This window comes from Choloepus didactylus, chromosome 6, assembly GCF_015220235.1.
Source record: "Choloepus didactylus isolate mChoDid1 chromosome 6, mChoDid1.pri, whole genome shotgun sequence".
NCBI lineage: Eukaryota > Metazoa > Chordata > Mammalia > Pilosa > Megalonychidae > Choloepus > Choloepus didactylus.
In genome coordinates this window covers 101,868,769-101,893,443 of record NC_051312.1, presented here as the reverse complement: position 1 = coordinate 101,893,443, position 24,675 = coordinate 101,868,769, and the positions used below count along the sequence as shown (strand labels likewise).

Sequence of the window (24,675 nt, the reverse complement as noted above, 5' to 3'; positions counted from 1 at the left end):
TGTTTTGTTGTCTGACCTTTTCAGTATTTTAGCTCCAGGCCAGTTGTAGAGCAACACTGGGAATCTTGTGGGGATTATATATAGCAAAATGTCACCAGTCACCAAAGACATTCCGTTCTCCCCTCCCAGTCCAAATAGTTAAAATTCACACCCTGAACAAAAATTCACAGTAAATTTTGGCTTGGCAAGCATGGCACTATACTTGTGCATAGAGGTTTTATTTGTCATTGCTATTCATAGTACAAGGAGAAGAGGCCTGGATGGTTCGTTTAGGAGACTTGGTGAGTCGCTTCCCCAGACTTATCAGCCCTTGCTCTGTAACCATGAATAAAAATTGTGGCAAGGATGGCATGTGGGTTTGGCACTTTACAGTTTAAAAATTATCCTCAGCATTTAATCTTTACAACAGACTGCAGAAGTTGGCCAGGCAGATATTGTTGTGCCCATTGACAGATGGGAAACTGAGTCAGAATAGAGAGGTGAAGTGACATGTGCAAAGTCACTCAATTATATGTGGCAGGACCTGGTCAAGCCCACAAGGCTCCTGACCCGAGCCCAGCATGCTTGGGATTGGACTATGGCAAGGCACTGCCTCTCTGTTTCTGTTCCTATTACATGAACCAATTTCCAAGTCCCCTCAACAACAGCTCCAACAAGCTGAGTTTCTGAAGGGACTATCGTAGGAGCAAGTATTTGCCTGCCCACTGACATTTCTGCTGGATAGGGTAAGCTGTGCACAAAATTATGAGGTTGAAAAACGTTTTCTGGGACTTTTCAGTGCCACTTACCCCCCTAATAGCCTCATAAAAAAATGGCCCCAATAGCAAAGGAAGCTCACCAAATGTGTGTTCCACCCACCTTTTCTAACAAGGTAGTAATTTTTTCTTTCCACAGCTGGTCCCAAGCTGGTCCCAAGATTCTAGTTCACACCAGAATGGGAATGGCAGCTGCACAGCAGTCAGACCACTTCTCCCTAACACATGTCCGTGACACTCATTACTGATCAAACCAGATGTTTCTTTGTGAAGATGATCTCATTTACTGTTAGTCACAATTGACCCTGGAGATGAAACCTATTTCTTATCCATGCATTAAGTATTTTTTATAATTCGTACTATGTTTGCTTCCATAGACTCCAAAAAGAGACACAATACAACAAAACAGTCAAAACCAGCATTAAAGAACAAGAATGGAGCAAGGGGAGAGGGTGCATCCGGAAAGCATAGGCTGAGAGAACCTATTGCAAATTAGCAGTAACCATAGCTCTCAGCTTCCCTTAAAGGCAAGATAAAAAAGGAAAAATAGGTTCTAAAACTCAAAAGAACCCAGCCATTCTTTAGAAATTAAACTTTTTCTTGACCTTGAACTCTAGGAGGCATTTCTAGCCTGGATTTTAGGTAAGATATATCAAGCAGCATAATGAGCATTGTCTACACACACCAAGGCAGTGTTTCTCAAAGTTCTCTGTAGACAATCAGAATCAGCCTCATCCGGGATGTTCACTGACTGATTCTTTTATACCCTCAAGTTGGAGAACAACCTCACCAAGATGTTAGTAGATGGCAGTTGATGTCTGTTGGCCTTTTCCAGCCTTATTTTCATCTCATCAGGGAGCAGAGCTTGAGCCAGAGGAGTCTCTCGTGGACTACCAGCCTTGGGATTTAAGAGGGAGCTATTTGGAGGCCACCGAGGCTTCGCATGCCCTGTGGATGGGGAAACCAGGCTCTCGGCACGCACTTGAGTTGACAGGGAGCTAGAGGCTGGGATTCCAGATGACCACAGGCCACAGAGAGGGCAGGCCCCGTCTCAGTCCTCCCAGAATCCCCGGAATCCGCCATCTATAGCCCACAGGCGCTACATTAGAGACAGTGACATGAGCTTGGCTGACCACTAAGCCCGATGCCCCTAATCCCTCCCTTCTCTAGGAATCCATGAGTGATCCAGGTGACAAAACCGCAGGTAAATGACCCATGTCATCTCCACCTTCACCCCTTGGCCTGCACCTTGCCACTCCCCACTGCAGGCTGGGATCTGCCAGGGACGTGCCTCACGTAGGGGCAATCACACATTCTTTCCTCTCCCTCCCCACAGGTTTGGAATAAATTGCCTCATCCAGTTTGAAGATTTTGCCAATGCCAATGCCTTCCGCCTGCTCAACAAATACCGCCACAAGTACTGCATGTTCAACGATGACATCCAGGGTAGGTCTCCACCCACCTGACGAAGCCACGGGACTAAAGCCTTTTCACAAGGCTCACCTGGATGCCAAAGAGGGTCACCTCAAAGCTAGTTGCTGGCAGCAGCTGTTGAGGAAATAGCAGTAATCCTGGATTCAACTCCCACTTGGCTAATTCTTAGCTCTGTGACCTTGAGCAAGTCCCTTAACTTTGTTGTCATTTACTAACAAGGTGAACTAGGGAAAGTCAATTCTCTGAACCTCAGTTTCATCATCTATTCAGTGGCAAGTATAAGAACTGCCCTGAAAGATTATTGTGTAAATTTGAAGAGCTAATATATGGAAAGTACTAGCATATGGGATTCATCAGACCAAAGCATCACTCACCATAAAAATGGCCTTCCCCAGCTACAATACCTTCTACAATAACTTCTACTTGGATAGAAGTAAAAGGTGCATCTCTGTAGAGGAGTCAGGACAACTCCTTCTCTGAACTTGGCTGGAATGTATACTGTTCATAACAATAACCCTCAGAAACACTGGCACCAGGGACCCAGAGCACTTCAGTAGCCAACTGGAAGTATCTTCTAGTTTAGGGTCAATTTGGTTACTTGTTCAACAGATCAGAAACATCGGAAGGCATATGCCTCTTGCTGTGGAGGAGCCAGTGCCTGAAACTGGAGTGGAAGGGGTGGCCCTTTGGGGATTATCTCATTTGATCCAGGAATCTTCGGTCCTAAGGGCTGTAGGGAGCATCTGTGAGCTGTGTCCTGATATTTTGTAAAACCTAAGAGAAACCGTGATGAGACTTCACAGGTTGTTATTTAAGAAATGAAGTGTGGCACAAGCACTTTTAAAACTGTCAGGTAAAATAATGAGTTAGTGGGGGGACAGGTGTTGGTTCTTGAGGATAAAAGATTGGCCAACCTTTCATTTTGTAGATGAGGAAAAAAGAGGCCCAAAGAGGTCACAACTTTTCATCAAGTGAGTTAGGGTTAGGCCTAAGAAGACTCAAACCCGGATAATAATAGCTAAGGTGTATAGTCGAATATTTACTATACGCCAGGCACCATTCTAAGCTCTTTACTCATTGAATCCTAACAATACTATGAGATATCATCATCTTTTTCCTATACATGAAGAAACTGAGGCACAGAGATACTAAGTAATATACATGGCCAGTAAACAGTTGAGATTTGAACCCAGGCATTTGGAGTCTAAATTCCAAGCTCATAACCACTCACCGCACTGTTCCCAGATCTAAAATTCTATTACAAAACCAAATGCCTCTTCTTTCCTCCGGTCTACATTATAGGCTATTAAAAAACATGATAAATGTCATAAATTTTTCCAGAGGCAGGATAGCACAGTTGTAGCATATTCTTAGATAATTAAGATAAAAAGTACATGACTTTATTGACTAAAGAGTGGGTGCCCAGAGAGAGGGGAGACTCAGAAAGGTAAAGAAGGGGTGTGTCATCCCCCTGCCTATCACCGTCCTGCCCCCTCCCGGGCCTGATATGTGGGGCTGGGACGAGCATTGGCTGTGCTAGCCCAGCTGGGCACCTCTGCACAGACAGGGCAGTCCAGTCCAGGAGGCAGAGCCACCTCCCCATCAGCCCAGCGGGCGTGGGTGCACCTGTGGACCCAGAGGAAACACCTACTGGCCAGCCTCTGACCAGTTCTCCTGTCTGCCACTCACCCAAGACTCAGCAGCAGGACGACCATGCCCTCGAGCCCACAGGGGCTGCCAAAGCTAGAGGGTGAAAGAGGAAAACAAGCCCACGTGGGCTGCACAGCTGGTGCCCAAACTCCCAGATGTACAGGAACATGTATCCATCCTTCTACACCCATGCTCAGGAACACATCCTGGCCCTATAGCCCATACGCCCCCACAATGAAGTCAAAGTGAGCCTCTAAAATGAAAATTTGACTCTACTGCCCCCTCTTCAAGAGAAAGTTCACACTCCTTCACTGAAAATAAAAGGCCTCAGAGATCAGCCTACCTGTGCCTCCCGTCCCCCCGGCTCATCTCTGTTTCTCTTCTCTGATCCAGATCATCTTGTGAGTTCCTTACTAGTCATTTCTCTCTGCTTGTGAAAGTTCTGCTTCTCTGCTCAGGACACACTTTCCCATCATCTTTGCCTGAAGAACTCCTACTCACCCTTCAAGACCCAGCTTGAGAGTCTCCTGCCCTGAGAATTTCCCACATCCTGTCCCTGGTCCCCCAGCCTGGTTTGAGTAACCCCCTAGGTGTTCCCATAGCCAACTGTGCTCCCCTCTCTTGATATTCTTACCACACTGTCCCCCAAATGCCTGTACTGCACTGTCTGTGTCCCCACCTTTGGCTTCTGGAAGCAGGGGCCATGTCTTATCTGTTCTTGCATCCCCAGCACTTAGCACAGCACCTAGCACAGCACCTGGCACATTAAAGAGGCTTATTAAATGTTTGAAACAAAAATGAATGAAGTCTACACATGCAACACAACATTCTCATAAACACACCCATCCATTCATGGGGGTGTGTCTATACTGCACACCTGCCCCTGTAGCCTCCTGTTGTCCAAATTGTCATACACGCGCTTACATGTAAATTCACCCCCAGGTGTGCTTATTCCCAGATGTGTATACATGTTTTCATGTGTACCCCCTCATACATACATACGTAGCTTTTTTAAACTAATTCAATTCATTTGCTGAAATTCCTTGGTATTTGTTTATGCCCTACCTATAGCCAGTTCCTGTAGAGTCTATTTTGCTCCCAGGCAAGCCTGGATAGGATAGCTTTCTGGGTCCCACAGCAAACAGAAGAGGCATTGCCATTCTTTCCTCAGAAATTAAAGACTAAAGTCATAAATCTAAAACTCCTGGGGAGAGCTGGCAACTAGTCCTATCATATCCATCCCTTGATCAGCACAGCCTGACCTTTAGGTGGGTCCATAAAATGAACTACACAAAAGAGATGGGCATGGAGGGCACGTGTGGGCATGCCCGGGTCCTCCTTCAAGGAAGGACTGTTGCCCCATCTCCTGGGGGCTGTCACCTGCTGCCGGGAGAGCCTCAGCTGTGAGAGACCCTCACCCCACCCCCCAGTCCTGCCTTCCCAGGCACGGCCTTGAAGCGGGAGGGATATAAAGGCCCACCCATTTTGGCCCAAGGCAGGACAACTGTATGTTTTCACTCCATAGCTCCCCATGGGAGTCACTGACGCTTTGGGGCTCAACATCTCCCTCTGCCCAGTCCTGCTTCCTTCCCCTCCTTCCCCGGGCACTCCTAGTAACATCCTGAACACTCAGTTGTGTCTCAGAATCTGTTTCCCACAGAATGCAAACTCTGACAAATAATAATACCATTTTACCTACACACAGAACTGTAGGTTTGAAAACTGCTTTTCCTCCACACACACTCATTAGTTCCTCGCAGCAGTCTCCCTTCCCTGCTGTGGGAAGGACAGACAGTGCTGCCCAGATCCCTGATGAGGACACTGAGGCACAGGGGTTAAAGGCCTTTTCAAGATCACAAAGCCAGGCAGACGCAAAGCTGGGACCAGAATCAGCTTTGCTAACTGAGAACCCTGAGCTCTTTCCATGACACCAGGCTGCCTGCTTGCTCTCTTATGTGCAAGGCACTGGGCAGGGTCTCCTTGCTAAGGATTAAATCCAGGCCCCCCCGTAAATGTGAGTGGACCTGCTCTCCAGCATCCTGCTGCTCTCATCCCCTCCTCCTCATATTGCCCATTCTGTCCCTAGTCCCTACAGTTTACACACCCTGAAGGTGAGGCCCAGAGAAGGGAAGGGACTTGCCCACAGTCACAGGCTGGTTAGTGATGGGTCCAGGGTCAGAAGTCTAAATTATTTATTCTTACTGCTAAGTGGGCAATTAGAAGATGGGTGAGGAATTCCAGGGCTCCTGGGTCAACATGGAAGATTAAGATTAATGCTGAAATTGTGCCCTTTACTTCCAGATACAACATAAGTAGAAATGAAACAAAAATATATCGCCATGCTCAGAAATAGGACAGGAAAATCTCCATACATGGAATTGGAGGGAGGGAAGTAAAGAGGGTAGGAGGGAAGGATAAGGGGTAGGGAATCTCAATGGTAATCAGGAACCAAAATCATGAGAGCTGGAGACAGGCCCAGTCCACCCAGCAAGGACCCAGAGACAGGTTCTCAGAGTCTTCCTGGAACCCCACAAGGGGCAGCTCTGTACACAGCTCAGCCTCCCATCATGAGTGTAACAAGGAAAGAAATAACTAAAGGCCTCGGGAGCCCCCACTAGAGTGAGCCCCATGAGGACAGGGCCCACCTGGCACTGAGCAGGAGCGGCGCACACTATTTGAATTGTCTCCAGCTGGTTCCACCGCACCACAGTCCCACGGAATCACCTACCCCCCAGGGCAAGCACTTGAAGGAAAAAGAAGCTCCCCAGAGTTGCCAATTGTCTCCCCCGCCCCCACCCCAGCTCAAACTCATGGAAAACCTCCACCCAGGCCCGGGACCCAGTCCTTGGCAAGCATGCACTGACTCATTGTTGGCAGCCTCTTCAGGAATTTTGGAAAAAGCAGAGGCTCAGGTGACTTTTGTTGTTTCAGCTGCAACCAGGGAGGCATCTCTGCCCTTAGGGGAGGAAAGAGAGGCCTGGAATGGGAAGGGTGATGGGACTGGTCATGCTGGGGATGGGCCAGCTGCATCCTTGGGAAGCAGAGCACACGAGGAGCCAGGCCCCAGACGCTGCTGGCCTAGTGACTCTGGCTCCCACCTCATGTGCAAGCTGCCCACACAGTGTGGCGGGGGTGGGAAAGCCCAGCTGGCGTGTCATCTCCGGGACATCCACCCCACCCCCAACCCCAGCCTTCCCTGGGCCTGTGCTGTCCCCCAGTCCTGCCACATTCCAGAAGCCAGAAGGCCTGTTAGGGTGCCTGTGTGCTGGACCCGATCATAATCACCTCCCCACACTTTGGTAAGCTTTAATTTGTGAGCCAGAGTGCTTAACAGTCAGACTCTGGACTGAGACAAGCCTAGGTCTGAATCTCTGCTTACCTGCCTGTGACTTTGGCCAACTGGCTTAAATTCTTGAAGCCTTCTTTTCCTCATCCATAAAATGGACATGGCAGTATTCACAGCCAAGAGTGATCACCAGCCAGTGCTGCCAGAGGGCAAGATGCTTTTATAAGGCCAGCTCCATTCAGGTTGGTCAAAGCCTAAGTGTTTCCAACATCCACCCTGTTTATGGCACAAGGTTGTTGTAAGGACTGAAATGGTGTGTGGGCAGGATCGGGCATAAACAGTGCTCAGTTCACAGTACCTACTGCTAAGGTCTCTGGTGCATCATAGACTCCTGACACGTATGTATGAGCGGGGGGAAGGAGGGGAAAGAACTGGTTTAATACGTTGCCTGTGAGAGAGTAGGCCCTGGGAGCTGGACCACGGAGGTGCTGGTGGAGGTGAGCAGGCGTGAGCCCAGGGCTGGGGAAGCCTGAGGAGAAGGGAGCAGGACTCCCACCTCACCCCTCCCCACTTTCCCACACATGCCCTCTTCTTCCAGCCCATTGAATTCTCACTGTCCTGGGAATATGCCAGGTTGTCTGCCAGCTCTGTGATTTTGAACATTCTGGTCCCTCTGTTTAGAACTCTCTTCCCCTCTTGGCTAATTTCTATTTGACCTTAAAGACTCGAGTGTTACCTTCCCCAGGACACTGCGCTCGGTGCCAAGCCCGTTCCACAGGCAGCCAGATGGTCGCGCATCCCTCCCTGGGACAATGCTAGCCCACTTTGCAAATTGCTTCCAAGTTCCCCAGGGCTCTGGATGGGGTTTTCAGTGTGAAACATCCCCGAAAGATACTCACCTTGGTTGGCGGAGGAAGGGTGCCATTTGGAGTTGTCACAGCTGCCACAGTAGGGAAGAGACAGGACAGGAGTGGATCAGCTCTGAGGACTTTTTTCCAGCTGGTTTATCCTGTTTACAAGATACCAGAGATTCCAGCTCTCACGGGTCTGCTGCCCCCTCCCCGCCACCCACCACCATCATTCACGCTGAGCAGCAGTTTAGTCTCTCCTCTCTCTCTCCCCCATAAGGAAGCTTCCCCTGGTCTCTTCAACCTCATTTCTTCCCAGTCCCCAAAGCCTTCCTGTGTTCTGAGGCTGCTCTTCACTCCGGGGCCTCCCTCACCCTGAGGTTCACATGGGCCTCTTGCTTCTTCTGATCCTGGCTCCTCTGAGAACTCCCTTTACCCTGTTAAGGCACCAGAGAAGCCAAGAAGATGGTAATTATTCTCTCTTGTTCCTTCCAAACTGCGATGGAATAGGCCTAATCCTTCTTTCTCCATGAACCAGAAACTGCCTTCAGAGTCCGAGAGCATGAGAAAATTCCTCTCATGCCTCAGAAATAGGGTTGAAGTAATCTAGAAGGCCCTGGGAACTTGAATTTTCTGAACATTTATGCTGGTAACTCTTTGACAAGATTGTTTTATTCATCTTTATATCTCCAAGGCCTAGCCCAGTGAAGGCCCAGAATAGGCACTCAATCCATGTGTGGTAGATTGAATGAGGACCCCAATGAAATAAATGCTGTTAATCTTAATTCACATTCCTATGGGTGTGAAACCATTTGTAAATAGTATCTTTGAATATGTTAAGGTGAGTTAGGGTGTGAACTCATTTGTGATTAGGATCATCCGAGGTCCTACTTAGGTGTGGCCAACTGAATCAGGGTGGGTCTTACTCCATATTACTGAAGGATTTATAAAGGGACGAGCTAGAAGCTGGGAGTCAGAGGAAACCGAAAGAGCAGACACAAGGAGAGAGAGGGATCACCATGTGACAGGAGGCAGAGATGCAAGGCAAAGTGCCTCAAGGATTGCAGCAAGACATCACCAGAACGCTGCAGATTTTGGGGAGAAAGCATAGCATTCCTAAAGCCTTGATTTGGGACTTGTAGCCTTTTCAAACCATGAGCCAATAAATTTCTATTGTTAAGCCAACCCAATGCATGGCATTTGTCATAGCAACCTGTCATAGCAAACTAAGGCAACATGCTAATGAATAAAGGAATGGACTGGTTGCTGTAGAAAGGTAATTCTTGTGGATCATGGAAGCATGTCTGGCCTTAGAATAGAAGATGTCCAATCCTGTCATGGGCCCAGGTGTCAAGAGGCCTCCAAAGCCACCTGGGCCAGACCCTGACCAAGCCTAATTCTCCCTGTCCTTCACCCTGCCTGTTTCAGCAGTCTTGCCCTCATCTGATAAAGCAGTTAATTCTTTCCCTTTCCCCCAATAATCTGTTGTTCAGCATGGAAATTCCTTTAACTTTTTCAAATGTAACTATTAAAAGCAGAATAGAAACTGTATTTTCAGCTTGTCCTTTTCTGCTATTTCCTGAACTTACAACCTCAAGTACTCAGTTTGCAGGAAATGCAATTTGGAAAGCTCACTCTAAACAGGAAAACTTGTTTTTCTGTCATAGTGAACAGGGAACAACCAGTCACACTTTGAACTGCCCGTGGCATTTATGGGCCCAAGCCACATTCCAACACATCCCTGGACCTCCAGGCTTCTCCTGGTGGTTACCTTCAAACTTCCAAGCAGCTTCCTCTCCTCTCTGTTTTTAAATCCCTAGCACTTGGCCCAAGAGCTCCCCCAAAATGAAAGTTAACGATAGGGATGATAATTTTATTTGCCAATCTTTATAATTTGAGGCTTAAGAGCTGCATTTTTTCCTTCTGAGTTCTGGACTGTTATTAGGATAACTGGCCATCTCACAGAAGGTAACAGAAGACCATGAAGTGGCCAGAGAAGTGGCCAATGAATGTGGGGTCCCAGGAGCCAAGTAACAGAAGAGTTTCCCAAGGGAAAGAATGAGCAACAGTATCAGGTGCTGCCATGAGGTCAAGGAGGAGGAGGACAGAGGATAAACCACTGAATTTGAGGGCGTGGAGGTATTTGGTGACCTTAACAAAAGATGGGGACAGAAGCTTTCTGTACTGGTTTTCAGGGAGACCTAGAAGAAGGAAATGAAGGCAGTGAGTATATTCAACTCTTTAGGAGACTGGCTACAAAGGGGAGTAGGAAATAGGGTGGGAGCTACATAGGGCCAAGGGAGAACCTTTTTAAGACGGGGGCTTTACGGCATATTTGCCTGCTGATGAGAATGATCCAGTAGAGAGGGGAAATTGAGGACTCAGGAAAAGGGGGAGAAAATTACAGGAACAAATTCCTTTTGCAAGCAAGAATGATGGAATCAACACCCAAGTGGAGGTGGTTTTTGCTAGGAGCAGGAAGAGTTCATCTATGATAATAGGAGAAATAGGGACGTGGAGGCAGAGAGCTTACAGACTTGGTGATGAGAGGATTCAGAAGTTCTCTCCTGATGGTTTCTATTTTCTTCGACACTTTCCACTTTTGAGAAAAAAAGTGGAATAATAACAGTGCCTACTTCATAAGAGTTGTTGAAAAGATTAAATGAGGAAATGCAGGTAAGCATGTAGCTCAGAGCCAGGGTCACAGTGAGCAATCAATAAATGGTAGTTGCCTTTGTATCCTTTCACCGCAATCTGTGAGTCTTGTTTTCTCCACCCCTTCCGGAGTCTCAGCTGACATTCACAGCCTCTGTTCACCTCCCTCTGCTTCCAATACCACCCACGCCTGGGTTCTTCCCAGGAAACCCTGTAGCGTCTCTCCTGCTGCCTTCAAGGCTGTCTAAGCAGACATGGACCATGATGGAGTGGAAAGAGCACCCCAGGTTCCCCTCCTTTGCCTCCAGCTGGGTAACTGATCTGGGCAAGCCATTGCCCCTCTCTGGCCTCAGTTTCTTCATCTATACAATTGGAGTGTTGGATGTCATGATCTCCAGTCCCCATCCAGTGCAGAATTTCTGTGAGTATGCCCAGTTATTCAGCTTTCGGGTTCTAACTCCAAAATATTTCTGACACCCAAGAAGGAAGGGTCCTCCGTGAGTTTGCTCTTTGGGACCTTTTCTGGTGGAATATCTTCAACGCCATCTAGTGGTCCTGGTTTTGGGCAGCGCTGCCTTTCAGGAAGCTGTCCTGAAATAGAAATCCGAGTAGCAGAAAACTCCGTCTCCACCCAATGGAAACTGGTATTTTATGTAGAGGAGCCATCTAATTCAGTGCTTCCCAAATTTTAATGGGCGTGCAGATCATCTGGGGGTCTTTTGAAATGCAGATACTGACTTGGTAGAGCTAGAACAAAAGTAGGTTCTGAGGGGCAGAGAGGATGGGATGTAGTTGTTTGCAGGAAGACAGAGAACTGGGGAGTGGCTGCTATAATAAGTGGACTTTGAAGAAGATGGTGTACAAAGAATATTGGGGTTTTTGCTGAGGGTCATACAATACAATTCTCTTTGCCACCTCTTCGGGTGATTTAAATAATTATCGAAATTGCTTTTAGATGCCTTCTTGGATGTCAATTTGCTATTTCTTTTGAATGCAGTACAATACTGCATTCAAAACCCATCTTTTTTGTGTTAGGTAAAAAGTAGATGTGGGAAAAGAAAGGGTGGTTAATGATGCCTGGGGGAAGCAGAGAATACCTCATAGAGGAGAAAAAATTTGAGCTGAATCTTAAAAAAAAAAAAAAGCTGCAGAAGGGTTTTACAGTTAGTGGGATCAGCATGAGTAAAAGCACAGAAGTGTAAACTTACGTGGCAAGTTTAAGAAAGGATGAATAATGTGAATGGTACATAAAGTACACAGAGAGGAATGAAGCTCAAAGGTAGTTTGATGCTATACTTTTCTACACATCACCTATCAAAAAATGCAGCATGAACAACTTTTTTACAACAGTCAACACACTGTGATCATTTAATACCTTCTTTCTTCACAAAGCAGTAATGAACCTGGTCTGTTTCTTTACAAGTTGTATCCTCATACCCCAGAGTCTAGTACGTAATTGATGCACAATAAATAATGAATTTCCAAACAATGACCTCTGGACAACTAAATGTGTTACAGTTGTTTGTGCCCAAACCTTAGTAGATCGTGTGTTCCTTGCTGGCAGGGACCATGTCTGATTCCTCTTTCTTGCACAGTGTCTGGAAAGGTGCCTGTGGCCTGGTAGGCTGTCAGTAAGAGCACCCTGAGCTCCTGGGGGACCCTCAGAAGGATGTTAGGAGTCCCCACTGTCCTCAGCCTGGTGCTGGGACCCTGCTGACAGTTTAGCCGTCTCTAATAGGAGTGTGAAGACAGAAGAACCTGCACCTGTCTTCTAGGAAGCGTGTTCCTGCTTTGGGCCCTGCCTTCTGCTGTCCACACTGAGGGACGTGCACTTATTAACTCCAGCTGTTTGCTATGCCCCCATCTTGGCCCAGCACACAGCCTCTAAGACAGGCACAAGTCCAACACATGTTCTGGCAGCAGGCCCAACCCCAGAGCTAGCAAAAAGCAAACCACCTGGAAAACTGGAAATAGAAAATAGAAAATTCACTCATACTCCCACTCTGCAACCAGGTCAGTATTTTGCAGTTCCTTCCAAATTCTTTCTATGTGTAGTATCTCATTATAATTAAAATCATACTGTATATACAGTTTGAGGTTCTGTTTCTTCCAGTTAACTCAATGGAGCATAGTTTAGTGGTTAAGAACACCAGCCCTAGAGCCTGATTCCCTGGATTCAAATCCTGGCTCTGTTAAATGATGTTGGACAGCTCACCAAAATGCTCTGTACCTCATTTTCTCCACCTGTAAAATGGAGATGATAATAGTGAGGATTAAATGAATTAAGACATATAAGCACTTTGAACAATACCTGATGCTGGTTACTAGCTTTGTGGCATTTTCTGTGTGGCTACATAATCTTCATAATGGACATTTCTAAAGGCTACAAAATATTCCACTGAGTGTCCACAGTAGCTAATTCATTTAACCATTGCTCCTTTGTTGGGTATGTAGGTCACTTCTAGTCATTCTGAATTACAAATAACCCTGTCATAAATATCCTAGTGCATATATTTTGGATTTTTTCCATACATAGATTCCCAGAAGTAGACATATGAGATCAAAGGGCAAAAACATTTTATGCCTTTGGTCTATATTGGGAAATAGACCAATATATATAAGTAGTACCTTAAAATGTCACCAACAGTGTAGCCTGGAACTTCTTACCTTTCACTGCTGCCTAGCTAGCTCTAGATAATATCATTTTTTTAACTGTGCAAATTTAATAAGCCATAAGTAGTAACCATTTTAATTTCCCTTTCTTTGATCATCATGGAGGCTTAACATTGACAGCTGTGATTACTTTATTGTGAGCTCTCTATCAGTCAGAGTCCAGTCAGGGTCTACATCATTTATTTTAACAGAGAAAACCTAATATAAAGAATTGTTAATTATATACTAAAGAGCTGAAAAGGCAAAAAGAAACACTAAGTTATCGTGGAGTTATCTGCTACCACCCCTGCAGCTGGGGGAACAAAGGAAAGAGGATTGAACTATTAAAACCTAGAAATTTGGAGGAGGGGCCTGAGGGCTGAAATTGGACCTCCAAGGACAGCGCCCTGCTTGGGTAGTGATGCCTGGGTGCTCGGAGGGCGGGGAGGCCCCAAGGGCCTAGACCCAGACCCCTGAGGAAGGAATGCTGGTGGACACTCACGTCACTGAGGAGTGTGCTGTGTGACTAATTCTGTAAGTGATGGGGAAACGTCAAACTGGATTCAGCTGCTTCTGCTGGAACAGCTGCTGTTGTGGAGGTGAAGCACCAAGGCTTTGGGGTTGCCAGATTTAGCAAAAACAAAATACAGTACACCCAATGAAATTTGAGTTTCGGATAAATATTGAAAAATTTTTTGTACAAGTATGTCCCATACGATATGTGGGACCTTTTTTTTTACCAAAAAATTATTTGCTGTTTACCTACAATTTAAATTTAACTGTGTCCTGTATTTTATCTGGCACCCCTGCAAGACTGGGGTGATGTGTAAAGAATAGAGAAAAAGTTTCTTCACCCCCTATTCCAGCCTTTCAGTCTCCCTCTAGGGCCCCATATTGGCAAAGCCAAATATAGAGCCAGCTGGCAAAGTGGAAAAGTGGTTTGCAGACTGCTAGCCCCTATGTCATAAAGCTTCCATCCTTGCCATCACGGTTGTTTTGTTCAACTTTTAAGCCCATTGAGCAAACACTGGTGGTGGCTGGGAAAAGATGCTGATTGACACACAGAACATGTCATTTAATCCACCTGATTATTGAAAGCCTCTTTTCAATATGCCTTTTGGAGAGCTTTCATATGGGACACAAACATCTTCATACTCTGTGCCTATTCCAAGAGGTCCATCCAAGGTCTTACTATTTTGTTCTTTCCAAGTCCCTGACCATCCAGCTAAACCATTAGCAACTGCTCATGAGGTAGTGTAGATCTAGCCACCTCTTGGTTCAGACAAAGTGGGAAAGCAAATGTACCACTTGAAGTATGTTCCCTGGGAAGATTCTTTCACCACTGCCTTCCAGGGCTACTACCTTTTATTGGGGCTGTGGAACTGCAACCATCCACTGCTGGTGCCAGCATATCACTGAGTACAATTTATAAGCCAAGCCCAAGTTTGTTTTCTCTTTGGCCAGCTAGTAGTCACGAGGAGTTCCCAGTGAAGCCATAGGTGTGGACTGAGGGAGAGAAAGTTATGCAGCAGGAGTAAGTGTTGAAGGAGTCTGAGCACCTGCGTATGCAGCTTACTTGTATCTTCTGGATATGCTCAAGCCATTTAATAATGGAACGCTACTGGACACTTCCAGCCTTATGGCTGGGTGGATAAGATGGGCAGCTCGGGCCACACGGTCACTTGATGTCTCATGGTTAGGTTGTGGTCTCATTTTTAGTGTGTTTTTTGTTCTTTTATCCCTTAAATCATTCTATGAAGCTCACACTTCTTGTTAGATCCTATTATATATTTATCCCCATCATTGCATTTATGAATGTTGATGGTAGCAGTACCTTGCAAGAAGTTAATCCTCTCTCCCAGGGTCCAGGAGCTGTTTCTCAAAAGGAGATTTATCTGCAAAAGAGGCCATGGATTTGCTCCAAAACCTACATGCCTACAGGATTGACTTATACAAGGGCTAAGGAAAGTTGATTGTCCTCCCCACAGGTCCTAGGTGTAGGGGACACTATTGAGGGTCTTCTCTGGGGTACGGGGGCCAGGGGCCAGAAGTTGATGCCAACCCACTTTGTTACAGGCACAGCCTCTGTTGCCGTGGCAGGGATCCTGGCAGCTCTGCGAATCACCAAGAACAAGCTCTCCAACCATGTGTTTGTTTTCCAAGGTGCAGGTGAGGTAGGTGCCATTGGGGGTGGGGAGGGGTGTCTCTACTGTTGTTCCAGTAGGAGAAAAAGAATGAGTGGAAAGTCACTATGCAAGGTATTAATAACAGGGTGATATAAGGGAACACTGTATTTTATGCATGAGTTTTCTGTAAACCCACAACTTCTCTGATTTAAAAAAAAAAGAGTGGGTGGCAAAGCATCAAAGAGGGGCAGTGTTCTGAGGTTCTTAGACATGGAAGCAGCCTAGGTATATCATGATAATTTCAGTGCCTGGGCCCCAATATTTGAGTGTCTCAAGGCAAAGAGACTAACTGGGTCTCCTGGGTATGGCGGGTGGTGAGGAGAAAAGGGTCCATGTTGGTGAGGTATCTGATAAATTCTGAGTAGCTTTTTCCTGTATCTGAACATCTGTCTGTCTTTTGGTATCACCAGGCAGCCATGGGCATCGCCCACCTCCTTGTAATGGCCCTAGAGAAAGAAGGCGTCCCCAAGGCAGAGGCTACGAGGAAGATCTGGATGGTGGACTCCAAGGGGCTCATTGTCAAGGTACTTTCAATCTGGAGACCTGGAGGTTTCCTGACACTTACAGTTCTCAGGAACTGGACTGGAAGAGGGCTCCAAGGGACAAACTGCTCAGACAAAATATGGAGCAAATGGACAGCAGTAGCCTAAACTCCAGAGCAAAAGACTCTTCACAAAGTAGCCTTAATGGCTCTTGTCCGAAAGCTTTGATTGTGTGTGCCTCCTCCAGCCTTATCTCCTGCCCCTTCCTGCCTTGCAGTATTCTTCAGCCATGTTGAATCATAGTTCTCCAAAAGTAACATGCTCACTCACTTCCATGTCTTTGCACATTTTGCTTCTCTGCCTGAAGTGCTTTTCTCCCTTTTGTCACACGCCTACTCTCAGACCTCAACCCCTTCCCTGTTAACTCCTACTCATCTTCTGATTTAGCTTCAATATTAAGCTGCTCCCAAAAGCTTTCTTTGAGCATCTATGTCTCAGTTAATTCTGTGCTCACATAGCCCTCCTTCCTCCCGACATTTCACCTACCACAGTGCGGGCAGGTGCCCCTTTGCCTGTCTCCCCCTAGGTTCTATATTCTTGATGACGATGCCTAGCTCATGGCAAGCACATAATAAATGTTTGAGGTCTGAGTGAAAGAGTGAATGAGAGACAAACAGTCCATCTTCTGAGTGGGCAACTGAATGTGGTGAGGGGTGCAACTGGATGATTCCCTCCCTTAGAGCTTCACTCTGAGCTCCATATTTTAATTCCTAGAATTTCACTAACATACAGTGGCAGTGGGAACTAGAGAAGTGGATGAAGCCATTGCCCAAGAATAGCAGAGACCTCTCAGCAGAAAGTGACCTTTCTGTTGCTCCATATGGAGTCAGACTACTGCTGGAAGGTAGTAAGGCCTGGAGATTCCTCCTCCCACCCCAGGTTATTCCATGAGGCCACGTGACCTAAAGGAGTCATCAGAACCATTTGTAACCATTTGTTAGGGCTCATGCCAGCCTCTTACTGACTGACTTCCATCTGAAGAAATGAAAGCACTCCAGGGCTTGCTGGGGTACCACCAACCATTCCAAGCCTGTCCTGGAGCTCAGCTGAGTGGTATTAACAGGAAGTTTAGTGGCTCCTGTAAAACCAAATTTAGCTCCCTGACACCAGGTGGCTCATGAGCTAGGCCTGGATGCTGGATGCTTTGGGGCCAAGGGTCTTGGTCAGACTCAGCATTTCCTGAGAGCCTTTCTGTCCTGTACCAGGAAGCCATGACCCCAGCAACTCAAAGCAATATTTTAAGGATTCTTCTTATGTGTTTGGGTTAGAACACAGACACACACACAAATACATGTTAAGATCCCAAATCTGATCAAGAGGACTCACCCCAAGGCATCTGATAACTCAGACCAAAGAATGGTGCTCAACAGGGAATACTCTTAGTCTCCAAATGCATCTCTGCTCCCTGCCCAGCTGCTTCATGTTCCTTCTCTTCCTGCAGGGGAGGAGCCACCTGAACCATGAGAAAGAGACGTTTGCCCAGAACCATCCTGAAGTGAAGTCCCTGGAGGAGGTGGTGAGGCTGGTGAAGCCCACAGCCATCATAGGTAGGAGGTGGTAGAGGCCCATCGCCCAGTCCAGCTAACTTTCTTGATTTGCAGATGGAGAGACTAAGGCTCAGCAAGAGGGCATAAGTTAAACCACGGAAATACAGCTCTTTCCCCTAGCCCACATCCAGTTCAATGCCACAAACTTTTATTGAAGGACTACTATATAAAAACCATGGAAGTAAGGCATAAGATTTGGGGCTTAGTGTTGCAGAATTACACAGTGCAGAGAGGAAAGCACAGGGTGAAATGAGCAATAACCAGGATGAAATGAGCTCTCCTCCCTGGCATCTCTCTCTGCACTGAGGGAGGGGCCGACTCTAAATGGCATTGTTCACGAATTGCCTTCACAGATGCATCTCAACTGGGCAGGGACATGATGTGGACCGGTGGTCCCTTAGAGATAATCAGGAAGTCTCAGGCAGGAGACCCTTCTCTCTTCTGCTCTCTCAGTCCCTAAGTCAGATGCCAACCCCAAGATTCCTGGCCAGACTTTTGTGTTGCACCTGGTTTTCCCCACCATCACCACCACCAGGAGAGGAGTGGGTTGTTTGTAAAGAATAGGCATCCCCACTACCCCCACCCCCCTTTTCCCTGTAGGTGTTGCTGCCATCGCGGGAGCCTTCACGGAGCAGATTCTGAGGGACATGGCCTCCTTCCACGAGCGCCCTATCATCTTTGCCCTGAGCAACCCCACCAGCAAGGCCGAGTGCACGGCTGAGAAGTGCTACCGGGTCACCGAGGTCAGCGGGGAGTCCTTCTTTCCCCAGGCTGAGAGGACATAGTAAACAGTAACCATAAGTAACACTATGAGAGTGAAAAAAAATCCCCAATATCGCTGATGAGCAAACTGAGGTTCAGAAAGATGAAGTAAATTGCCTGAGGTCACAGAGCTGCCACTCAAACCCAAGTCGGACCCCAAAGCCCCAGCTCTGACCGATTATACTATACTATGCAAGGTTCCTCCTAAAGAACAGAGAGCTTTGGCCAGAACCCAAGGCATTGGACTCTAGGTCACTTTTATATCTGGCATGTCCAGGGTTGGTTCTCCCAGGAGATGACAGGTTAAAAAGGTACAGTGAACCCCATCACCTTTCAGTGATTTCTTGGCTGCCAGGTAACTCAGCCTGGGATTCTGGTCAAGTGAACAGGTTTTGAGCACCTGCCATGTTCTCAGCACAATGCTGAGCATTTGCGAAAGGATGAAGAAAGGTCCAGCGTTTGGGAGATAAGATTAGATGATTACTGCCTGAAACAGATTTCCAAGTTCCACATCTGATTTTCTTCCTGCCTCCAGGGCCGAGGGATCTTTGCAAGTGGAAGTCCTTTTAAGAGCGTGACTCTGGAGGATGGCAGCACCTTCATACCTGGACAGGGAAACAATGCCTATGTGTTCCCTGGAGTGGCACTGGGAGTCATTGCTGGCGGGATTCGGCACATCCCAGACGAGATCTTCCTCCTGACAGCAGAGGTATCACTGTCCCTCTCCCCTTACCTGCACCTGACAGGGCCTGTGGTCTACACTGGATCCTGCACCAGGTCCCCACATATTCATCCTCTCTTCTCATCTACCCACCTGCCTCCATCCCTGGCAATATCTCCCCAAAGTGCTTGAAGCTCAAGCTTCTCTCAGGCTCACCTTGAGGCCTGAACATCTCAAATCACACATAGGATTTGGGGAGGAGGGAGGAACGGGCTCAGGGAGGGAGGGTGTTGGCAGGAGGCACTGGCAGTGAGGGAGCATCCTCCACAGCACCCCTTGCCTCCCCAGCAATGACTGTCTAGATGCCTAGACAGACAGGATGCCATCAAAGCCACCTGGAACTGGGCATGTAGCATGTGGCAGGTAGAGGATTCTTCCAGATATGGGCATTGGCCACATCACCAGGGTAACTGGTGGCACAATAAGCCCCACTGGAACAGCTTTCTGCAAGGGAGGGGACAGGTATCATTCCAGGTTTTGCCTACTCTGAGCATCTGAATCTTGAGCAGTTATGGGGGTGGGAGGGTACACCTGCCCTAGGTATCTTACTAGAAAAGAAGGGTTCTTTACTGGACGTTTTGAATACATGAAAGGATTTGGTGAGAATGACAGCCCACGTTCATAATGATGGTTATTAATAATAACAATCCCAGTGGCTAACATTCATCAGGAGCTCACCAAGTGTCAGGCACTTTACATTTATCCTTACTGTGAAGGAACTGAGGCATAGAAATGTCTCTGTTGGGAGGTTAAGCTAATTGAAGCTATATATAAATATTAAATATATTTATACGCGAGCTCCAAAGGCTCGACTGTGATTTGACAGCCATCTGCATTTCTTCCTCACCATGGCCCTGTTGAGAGCCAGAAACCATCAAGGCATGGGATGGCTTCAGCACAACCCGATGGGATCCACTTCTGAGTCCCACAAGAAACCACCCCATGTGCCATGCTCTTTCTGTGTCTTGGTCTTTGCTTGAGCACTGGCTCCATGTGGCCGTGCAAACAATGTCTTCTGAAGGCTTTTTAGCGACTCCCATCCCTTGAGCACACCAGCTATGGCTTAGTGCCGTGGCTTCTGTCCCTCTTGTCTGGACGTTCTGTCTTTCTCTTTCTTCTTGGTGCTGTGATTGGTGCTCCTGGTGTCCTGTGGCTGTGGGCAGGGCTGCTTGGATGGGAACAGCCACTTCCCAATTGGAGTCAGTTTGAAAACAAATTCCCCTGTCGTGCAGAAGCACAGTTGCTATAGTTCTTCCTTTGCAACCCCAAGAAACATCCCACGCCCCTGCCACCACTGCTATGGGAGAGTTCTGCTCCATCATCTCATGAACAGTATCCTGACAATTACATGGGAGCCTCTTCTTAATCTCCTTATTAAGTACCTACTGTGAGCAAGACAAGGCTTCTGCCCTCTAGTAACTGACAGTCAGGTCTTTATACCCCTGGCAAGTTACATTTCTGAAAAGGGTGCCTTTCAGTTAAGACAGTGTAGGTAGAATCTGATTTTCCTGTGGAAAAAAAATTTAAGTTTTAGGAAATCTACATTATTTATAGGAGATCTACATTATTTATAGCATTATTTAATAACTATAAAATAGACATAGTGATTATCCCTATTTCTATAGATGAGGTAAGTGAGGCACAGAGAGTTTATGGAACTTGCTCGAGGTCACATGGCTTGTGAGTGACAGGCCAGGATGGTTCCAGACAATTTAACTCCAAGCCTGCTGCAGCTTATTACCAGTTTCCAGCTTTTTAGGAGTGACCACACACACCATGATAGATCTCTTTATTCTTCAACATAATCTTTGTAGATGCAGATCTAGGCATGGAAATCTGGCTTCCCCCTAATCTGTTCATCTTCTGAAACAAATCAGGCCAAGTCTCTCTCTTTATTTCAGACCTTACTTATGGCTTCTCAGATAAAACTGAACTCTTTAAGATGGTTTCCATACAAGGCCCTTCCTCACCTGGCCCTGCTTTCCTCTCCAGCCTCACCTTTAGCCTCTCCTTACTATTACTCTTTTTCAATTACTCTTTTTACCCTATTACATTACTCTTTTCAGTCTCCTGCATGCAATCTCTTGCTCGCTCTTGCCTCCAAGCATTTGCATGTACCATTCCTTCTACCATTTTCAAGTAATTCATGCTGTGTTCTTCAGATGTCAGCTTATGTCTCTTCTTCTGGGAAGCCTCTCCTGTACACAGCAGGCTGAACCCTGGCTTCCTCTATGCCTGTATGTCCCTCTCCTTGCACTCACCTCACTATGTTATGTTGTTAATTATCCATATTTACCAATCTCTAGGAGGGAAAAGACTGGCTTCTTCACTATGGATTCTCGGCACCTAGCACAGAGCCCAGCGTATCACAGAGCTCAGTGCATGTTTGACTGAACGAATGGAGAGATAGGACTGTGAGACTGAGGCAGAGAAGGGAGAGGCCTGCTTCCCTCTGCCATACTCTGAGGCCAGGCCACTTCCTCCCCTTTGTCCATTCTGGGGCACACAGTTCTCAAAAAGCACCAGTGGCTTTTCTCAAAATTTAAATGTCACACCAGATATTGGGGTGGGGTGGGAGTGGGGGGTGGACTCAGAGTCACCACATCAAAGAAGCTGATCTGAAAGGATGGCTGAGCACCAGCCCCTGAGGTTGTGGGGCAGGGCTCGCCCTCAGAGGCAGGCTGTGAACCAGGGAGGGAAGCTGGGGGAGGTGCTGCTCCCAGGATGATGTGTGTAGGGTATTCATTCAGATAACTCAAGAGGCTCATTGATGGTGTCACTCACTGGGGGCAGTGACCTTTCCTCAGACTGGGCCCAGGCTGGAAGGGAGGGCTCAAAGAGCCCTGAAAACAGGAAGATAAGGTGGCCTAGATGGGCACCTAAGGATTGCATCAGGATTATACTGAGCATGTCAGGGGAGGCTGGGACCAGGAAGTGAGGGACCCAGGGACCCCTAGGCAACAGGCTGGATAAGCCAAGGGAAGATCTTGGAGTCTTTGCTTAGGAGGCTACAAGGTTATTCATCTTGGATCTTAGGATTTTCCTTTAAAACTCAGAGACCCTCAGTTTGCTTTTTTAAGCCTCAGCCATCCTCAGAGTACAAAAAAAGAAGTGTCCGGGCTTAAGCCCAAGCATTAAGCTCCTGTTGGGCCACACGGTAGCACAGACAGTAGTGGGAACTGCAGTAATCACCTATGGTGGGTGGGGGGGAGCATGCAGGCAGGGTGAGTCTCTGGGGTAATGTGGGAAGACAGAAGCTCAGCTCATTTCTCTTGGTTCTGTCCCTCTCCCCAGCAAATTGCCCAGGAGGTCTCTGAGCAGCATCTGTGCCAGGGGAGACTCTACCCACCACTCACCACCATCCGAGATGTGTCTCTGAGAATTGCCATCAAAGTAAGGGACATCTTACCCCTGCAATATGAGTAGTGAGACCCAACTGCTTTCTTTCTCTGCAACTTTAGAGGGCTAAGGGGATGGCAGCTATGGAGACATCCTATACTCCTTGGGCTGCATTGCATGTAACCTAAAGGCTGGGTGAGAAACTACTGCAACTCATGCCCCACCCCCAACACCCACCCAGGCCAGTTCTGGGAAGGCTCCTGGATTTCTCTTCAGATGCCAGGCAGAAAGGTCATCAAAGTCCATGAGCTGGAATGTGAGTGGAATTAAAACAAAATGAATCATAACTGCCCATTTATACAGAAAGGTCAGCCTGCATAGCATTATGGAAAGAGCTCAGGCTTTGGGGTCCCTGCTCTGCCAGTCAGCAGCAGAGTAACCTTGGGCCAATCACTTCATTTTCCTGAGCCTCAGTTTCCTCCTTTCCCAAAGGGGCCAGTAATTCCTGTCTCTCAGAGTTCTGGAGAAGATTAAAAGAGAGCAATGAGAAAACTCCTTACCCAGTTACTCAGTGCCTCTCTGGCCAGAGTAGATGTTCATTCCTCTCCTTTCTCGCTGAATGGCTAGGCCATAGGGTGATCAGGTTCATGGAATATTCCAGATTTAAAAATGTCACCTTGGAGACCATGCAGAGATGATGGTTTTTCAAAGAATCAGAACATGGTATAATAAAGACTGGTCCAGACTGGATGACAGGTACATGGGAGTTTATTTTATATATTCTACTTGCATATGTCTTACATTTTCTGTAATAAAAAGCTTTTAAAATAATTTTTGAAAACACGTTGCCCAATTTCATGTACCTCCCCTGAGTTGTCTGGGGCAAGATCCATGATCAACCCTCAAAACCAGAAGTCCAGCTCATATTCCGGCTCCACCCCTTCTAGTTACTTCCCTTTTGGGATATTTAACTTTAGGCCAGAAGTTATTTGAAGCCAAATCTAATACACAAGCAACAGTTTCCAGGCTACTACTTATCACATTCAATTCACATTCAAGGAAATTGTGTGTGTGTGTGTGTGTGTGTGTGTGTGTGTGTGTGTGTGTGTGTGTGTTTATATATCAGTGGGCACTTTTGTCCTATTATCTAATTTTATCCTCACACCATGTCAGAAAAAGGCCTTATTACCTACATTTTACATATGAGGAAACTGAGGCTCAACAAGGATAATGGAACCCCTGAAGACCCATAGGCAGTTGGAGGCAGAGGCAGATTTAGGTTGTGGCTTCTTGACTTTTTCAAAGCTTCCTGTCCAGCAGAAAGCTCAAAATCCTTCCTATCCTGTGGTTGCATGGGTCACAACCTGTGAGAGGAACCAGGCAAGGGCCTTTAGGCAGGTTTCTCTTTAGATCTAATTCCTCAGCCAGACATGTTTTTCCCTAGGTCCTCGACTACGCGTACAAACACAACCTCGCCTCCTACTATCCGGAGCCCAAGGACAAGGAGGCTTTTGTAAGATCCCTGGTCTACACTCCAGACTATGACTCATTCACTCTGGACAGCTACACTTGGCCCAAGGAAGCCATGAATGTTCAGACAATCTGATGCAGTCTCAGTGACTGATGTTGGGCCAGATGAAGCCCAGAGTAACACTGACAATATAAATGGATTTCAAAATGGCTATCCTTGTTGCTGTGATTTTTCCTTTGAACTTACAAGTGTGAGGGGAGATGCCCAGGTATATGATGAATGAGAGCCTTTTCTCTAAAGGCCTTGGGATTTCACTTTCTATCACCCTCCTCTGGGTTCCTTCCAAAGCATTTCTTCATCCATTAGTTGCCAACTATGGGCTCAGCCTTTTGGGAAATAAGAGTCCTGCCTAGAATCCTGCCTTTACAGAGCTCAGGGTCTAGTGGAATAGATGAGATACCGATGCAGTTTGTTTCATTTTAAGGAAGAGAGTTCATGAAAAGAGTGCAGATAGAAATTTTTGAAGAAGAGGTTCCAAGGAGGGAGAGGTTACTTCCCATAAGGGCATTAGAGAAGGCTTCAGGGGAAGCAGTGTTTGCACTGGGTCCCGAGAGTGACGGATGGATGAGTCATAGGGAGACGGGGAATGTGAGGGCAGCCATTGGCCAGAAAGCACAGTCCACCTATCAGATATTCCAGTCCCTGCTGCAGGAATACTCACCCTTCAAGGCTCAGCAAGGTGTGAGGACTGAATGGCTGGAGACAGCTCACTAACTAGTGAGAAATGGTTATTGCTATGTGGGTTGTGGAGTATTAGGCATTCCTTT

General features: G+C 47.0%; 1 protein-coding gene across 2 annotated transcripts in view; it reads left to right on the top strand.

Annotated features, from left to right (window-relative positions):
• ME3 (malic enzyme 3) overlaps positions 1-24,059 on the top strand; it is a 199,913-nt gene extending 175,854 nt beyond the window's left edge. For both annotated transcript variants that reach the window (XM_037840991.1, XM_037840992.1), the window contains exons 8-15: positions 2,092-2,201; positions 15,357-15,454; positions 15,877-15,990; positions 17,450-17,555; positions 18,156-18,298; positions 18,853-19,026; positions 22,333-22,431; positions 23,822-24,059. In XM_037840991.1, coding sequence (XP_037696919.1) covers positions 2,092-2,201; positions 15,357-15,454; positions 15,877-15,990; positions 17,450-17,555; positions 18,156-18,298; positions 18,853-19,026; positions 22,333-22,431; positions 23,822-23,983 — 1,006 coding nt within the window. In that variant the 3' untranslated portion in view covers positions 23,984-24,059. The remainder of the gene's footprint in view (positions 1-2,091; positions 2,202-15,356; positions 15,455-15,876; positions 15,991-17,449; positions 17,556-18,155; positions 18,299-18,852; positions 19,027-22,332; positions 22,432-23,821) is intronic.
• The last annotated feature ends 616 nt before the right edge of the window (positions 24,060-24,675 follow it).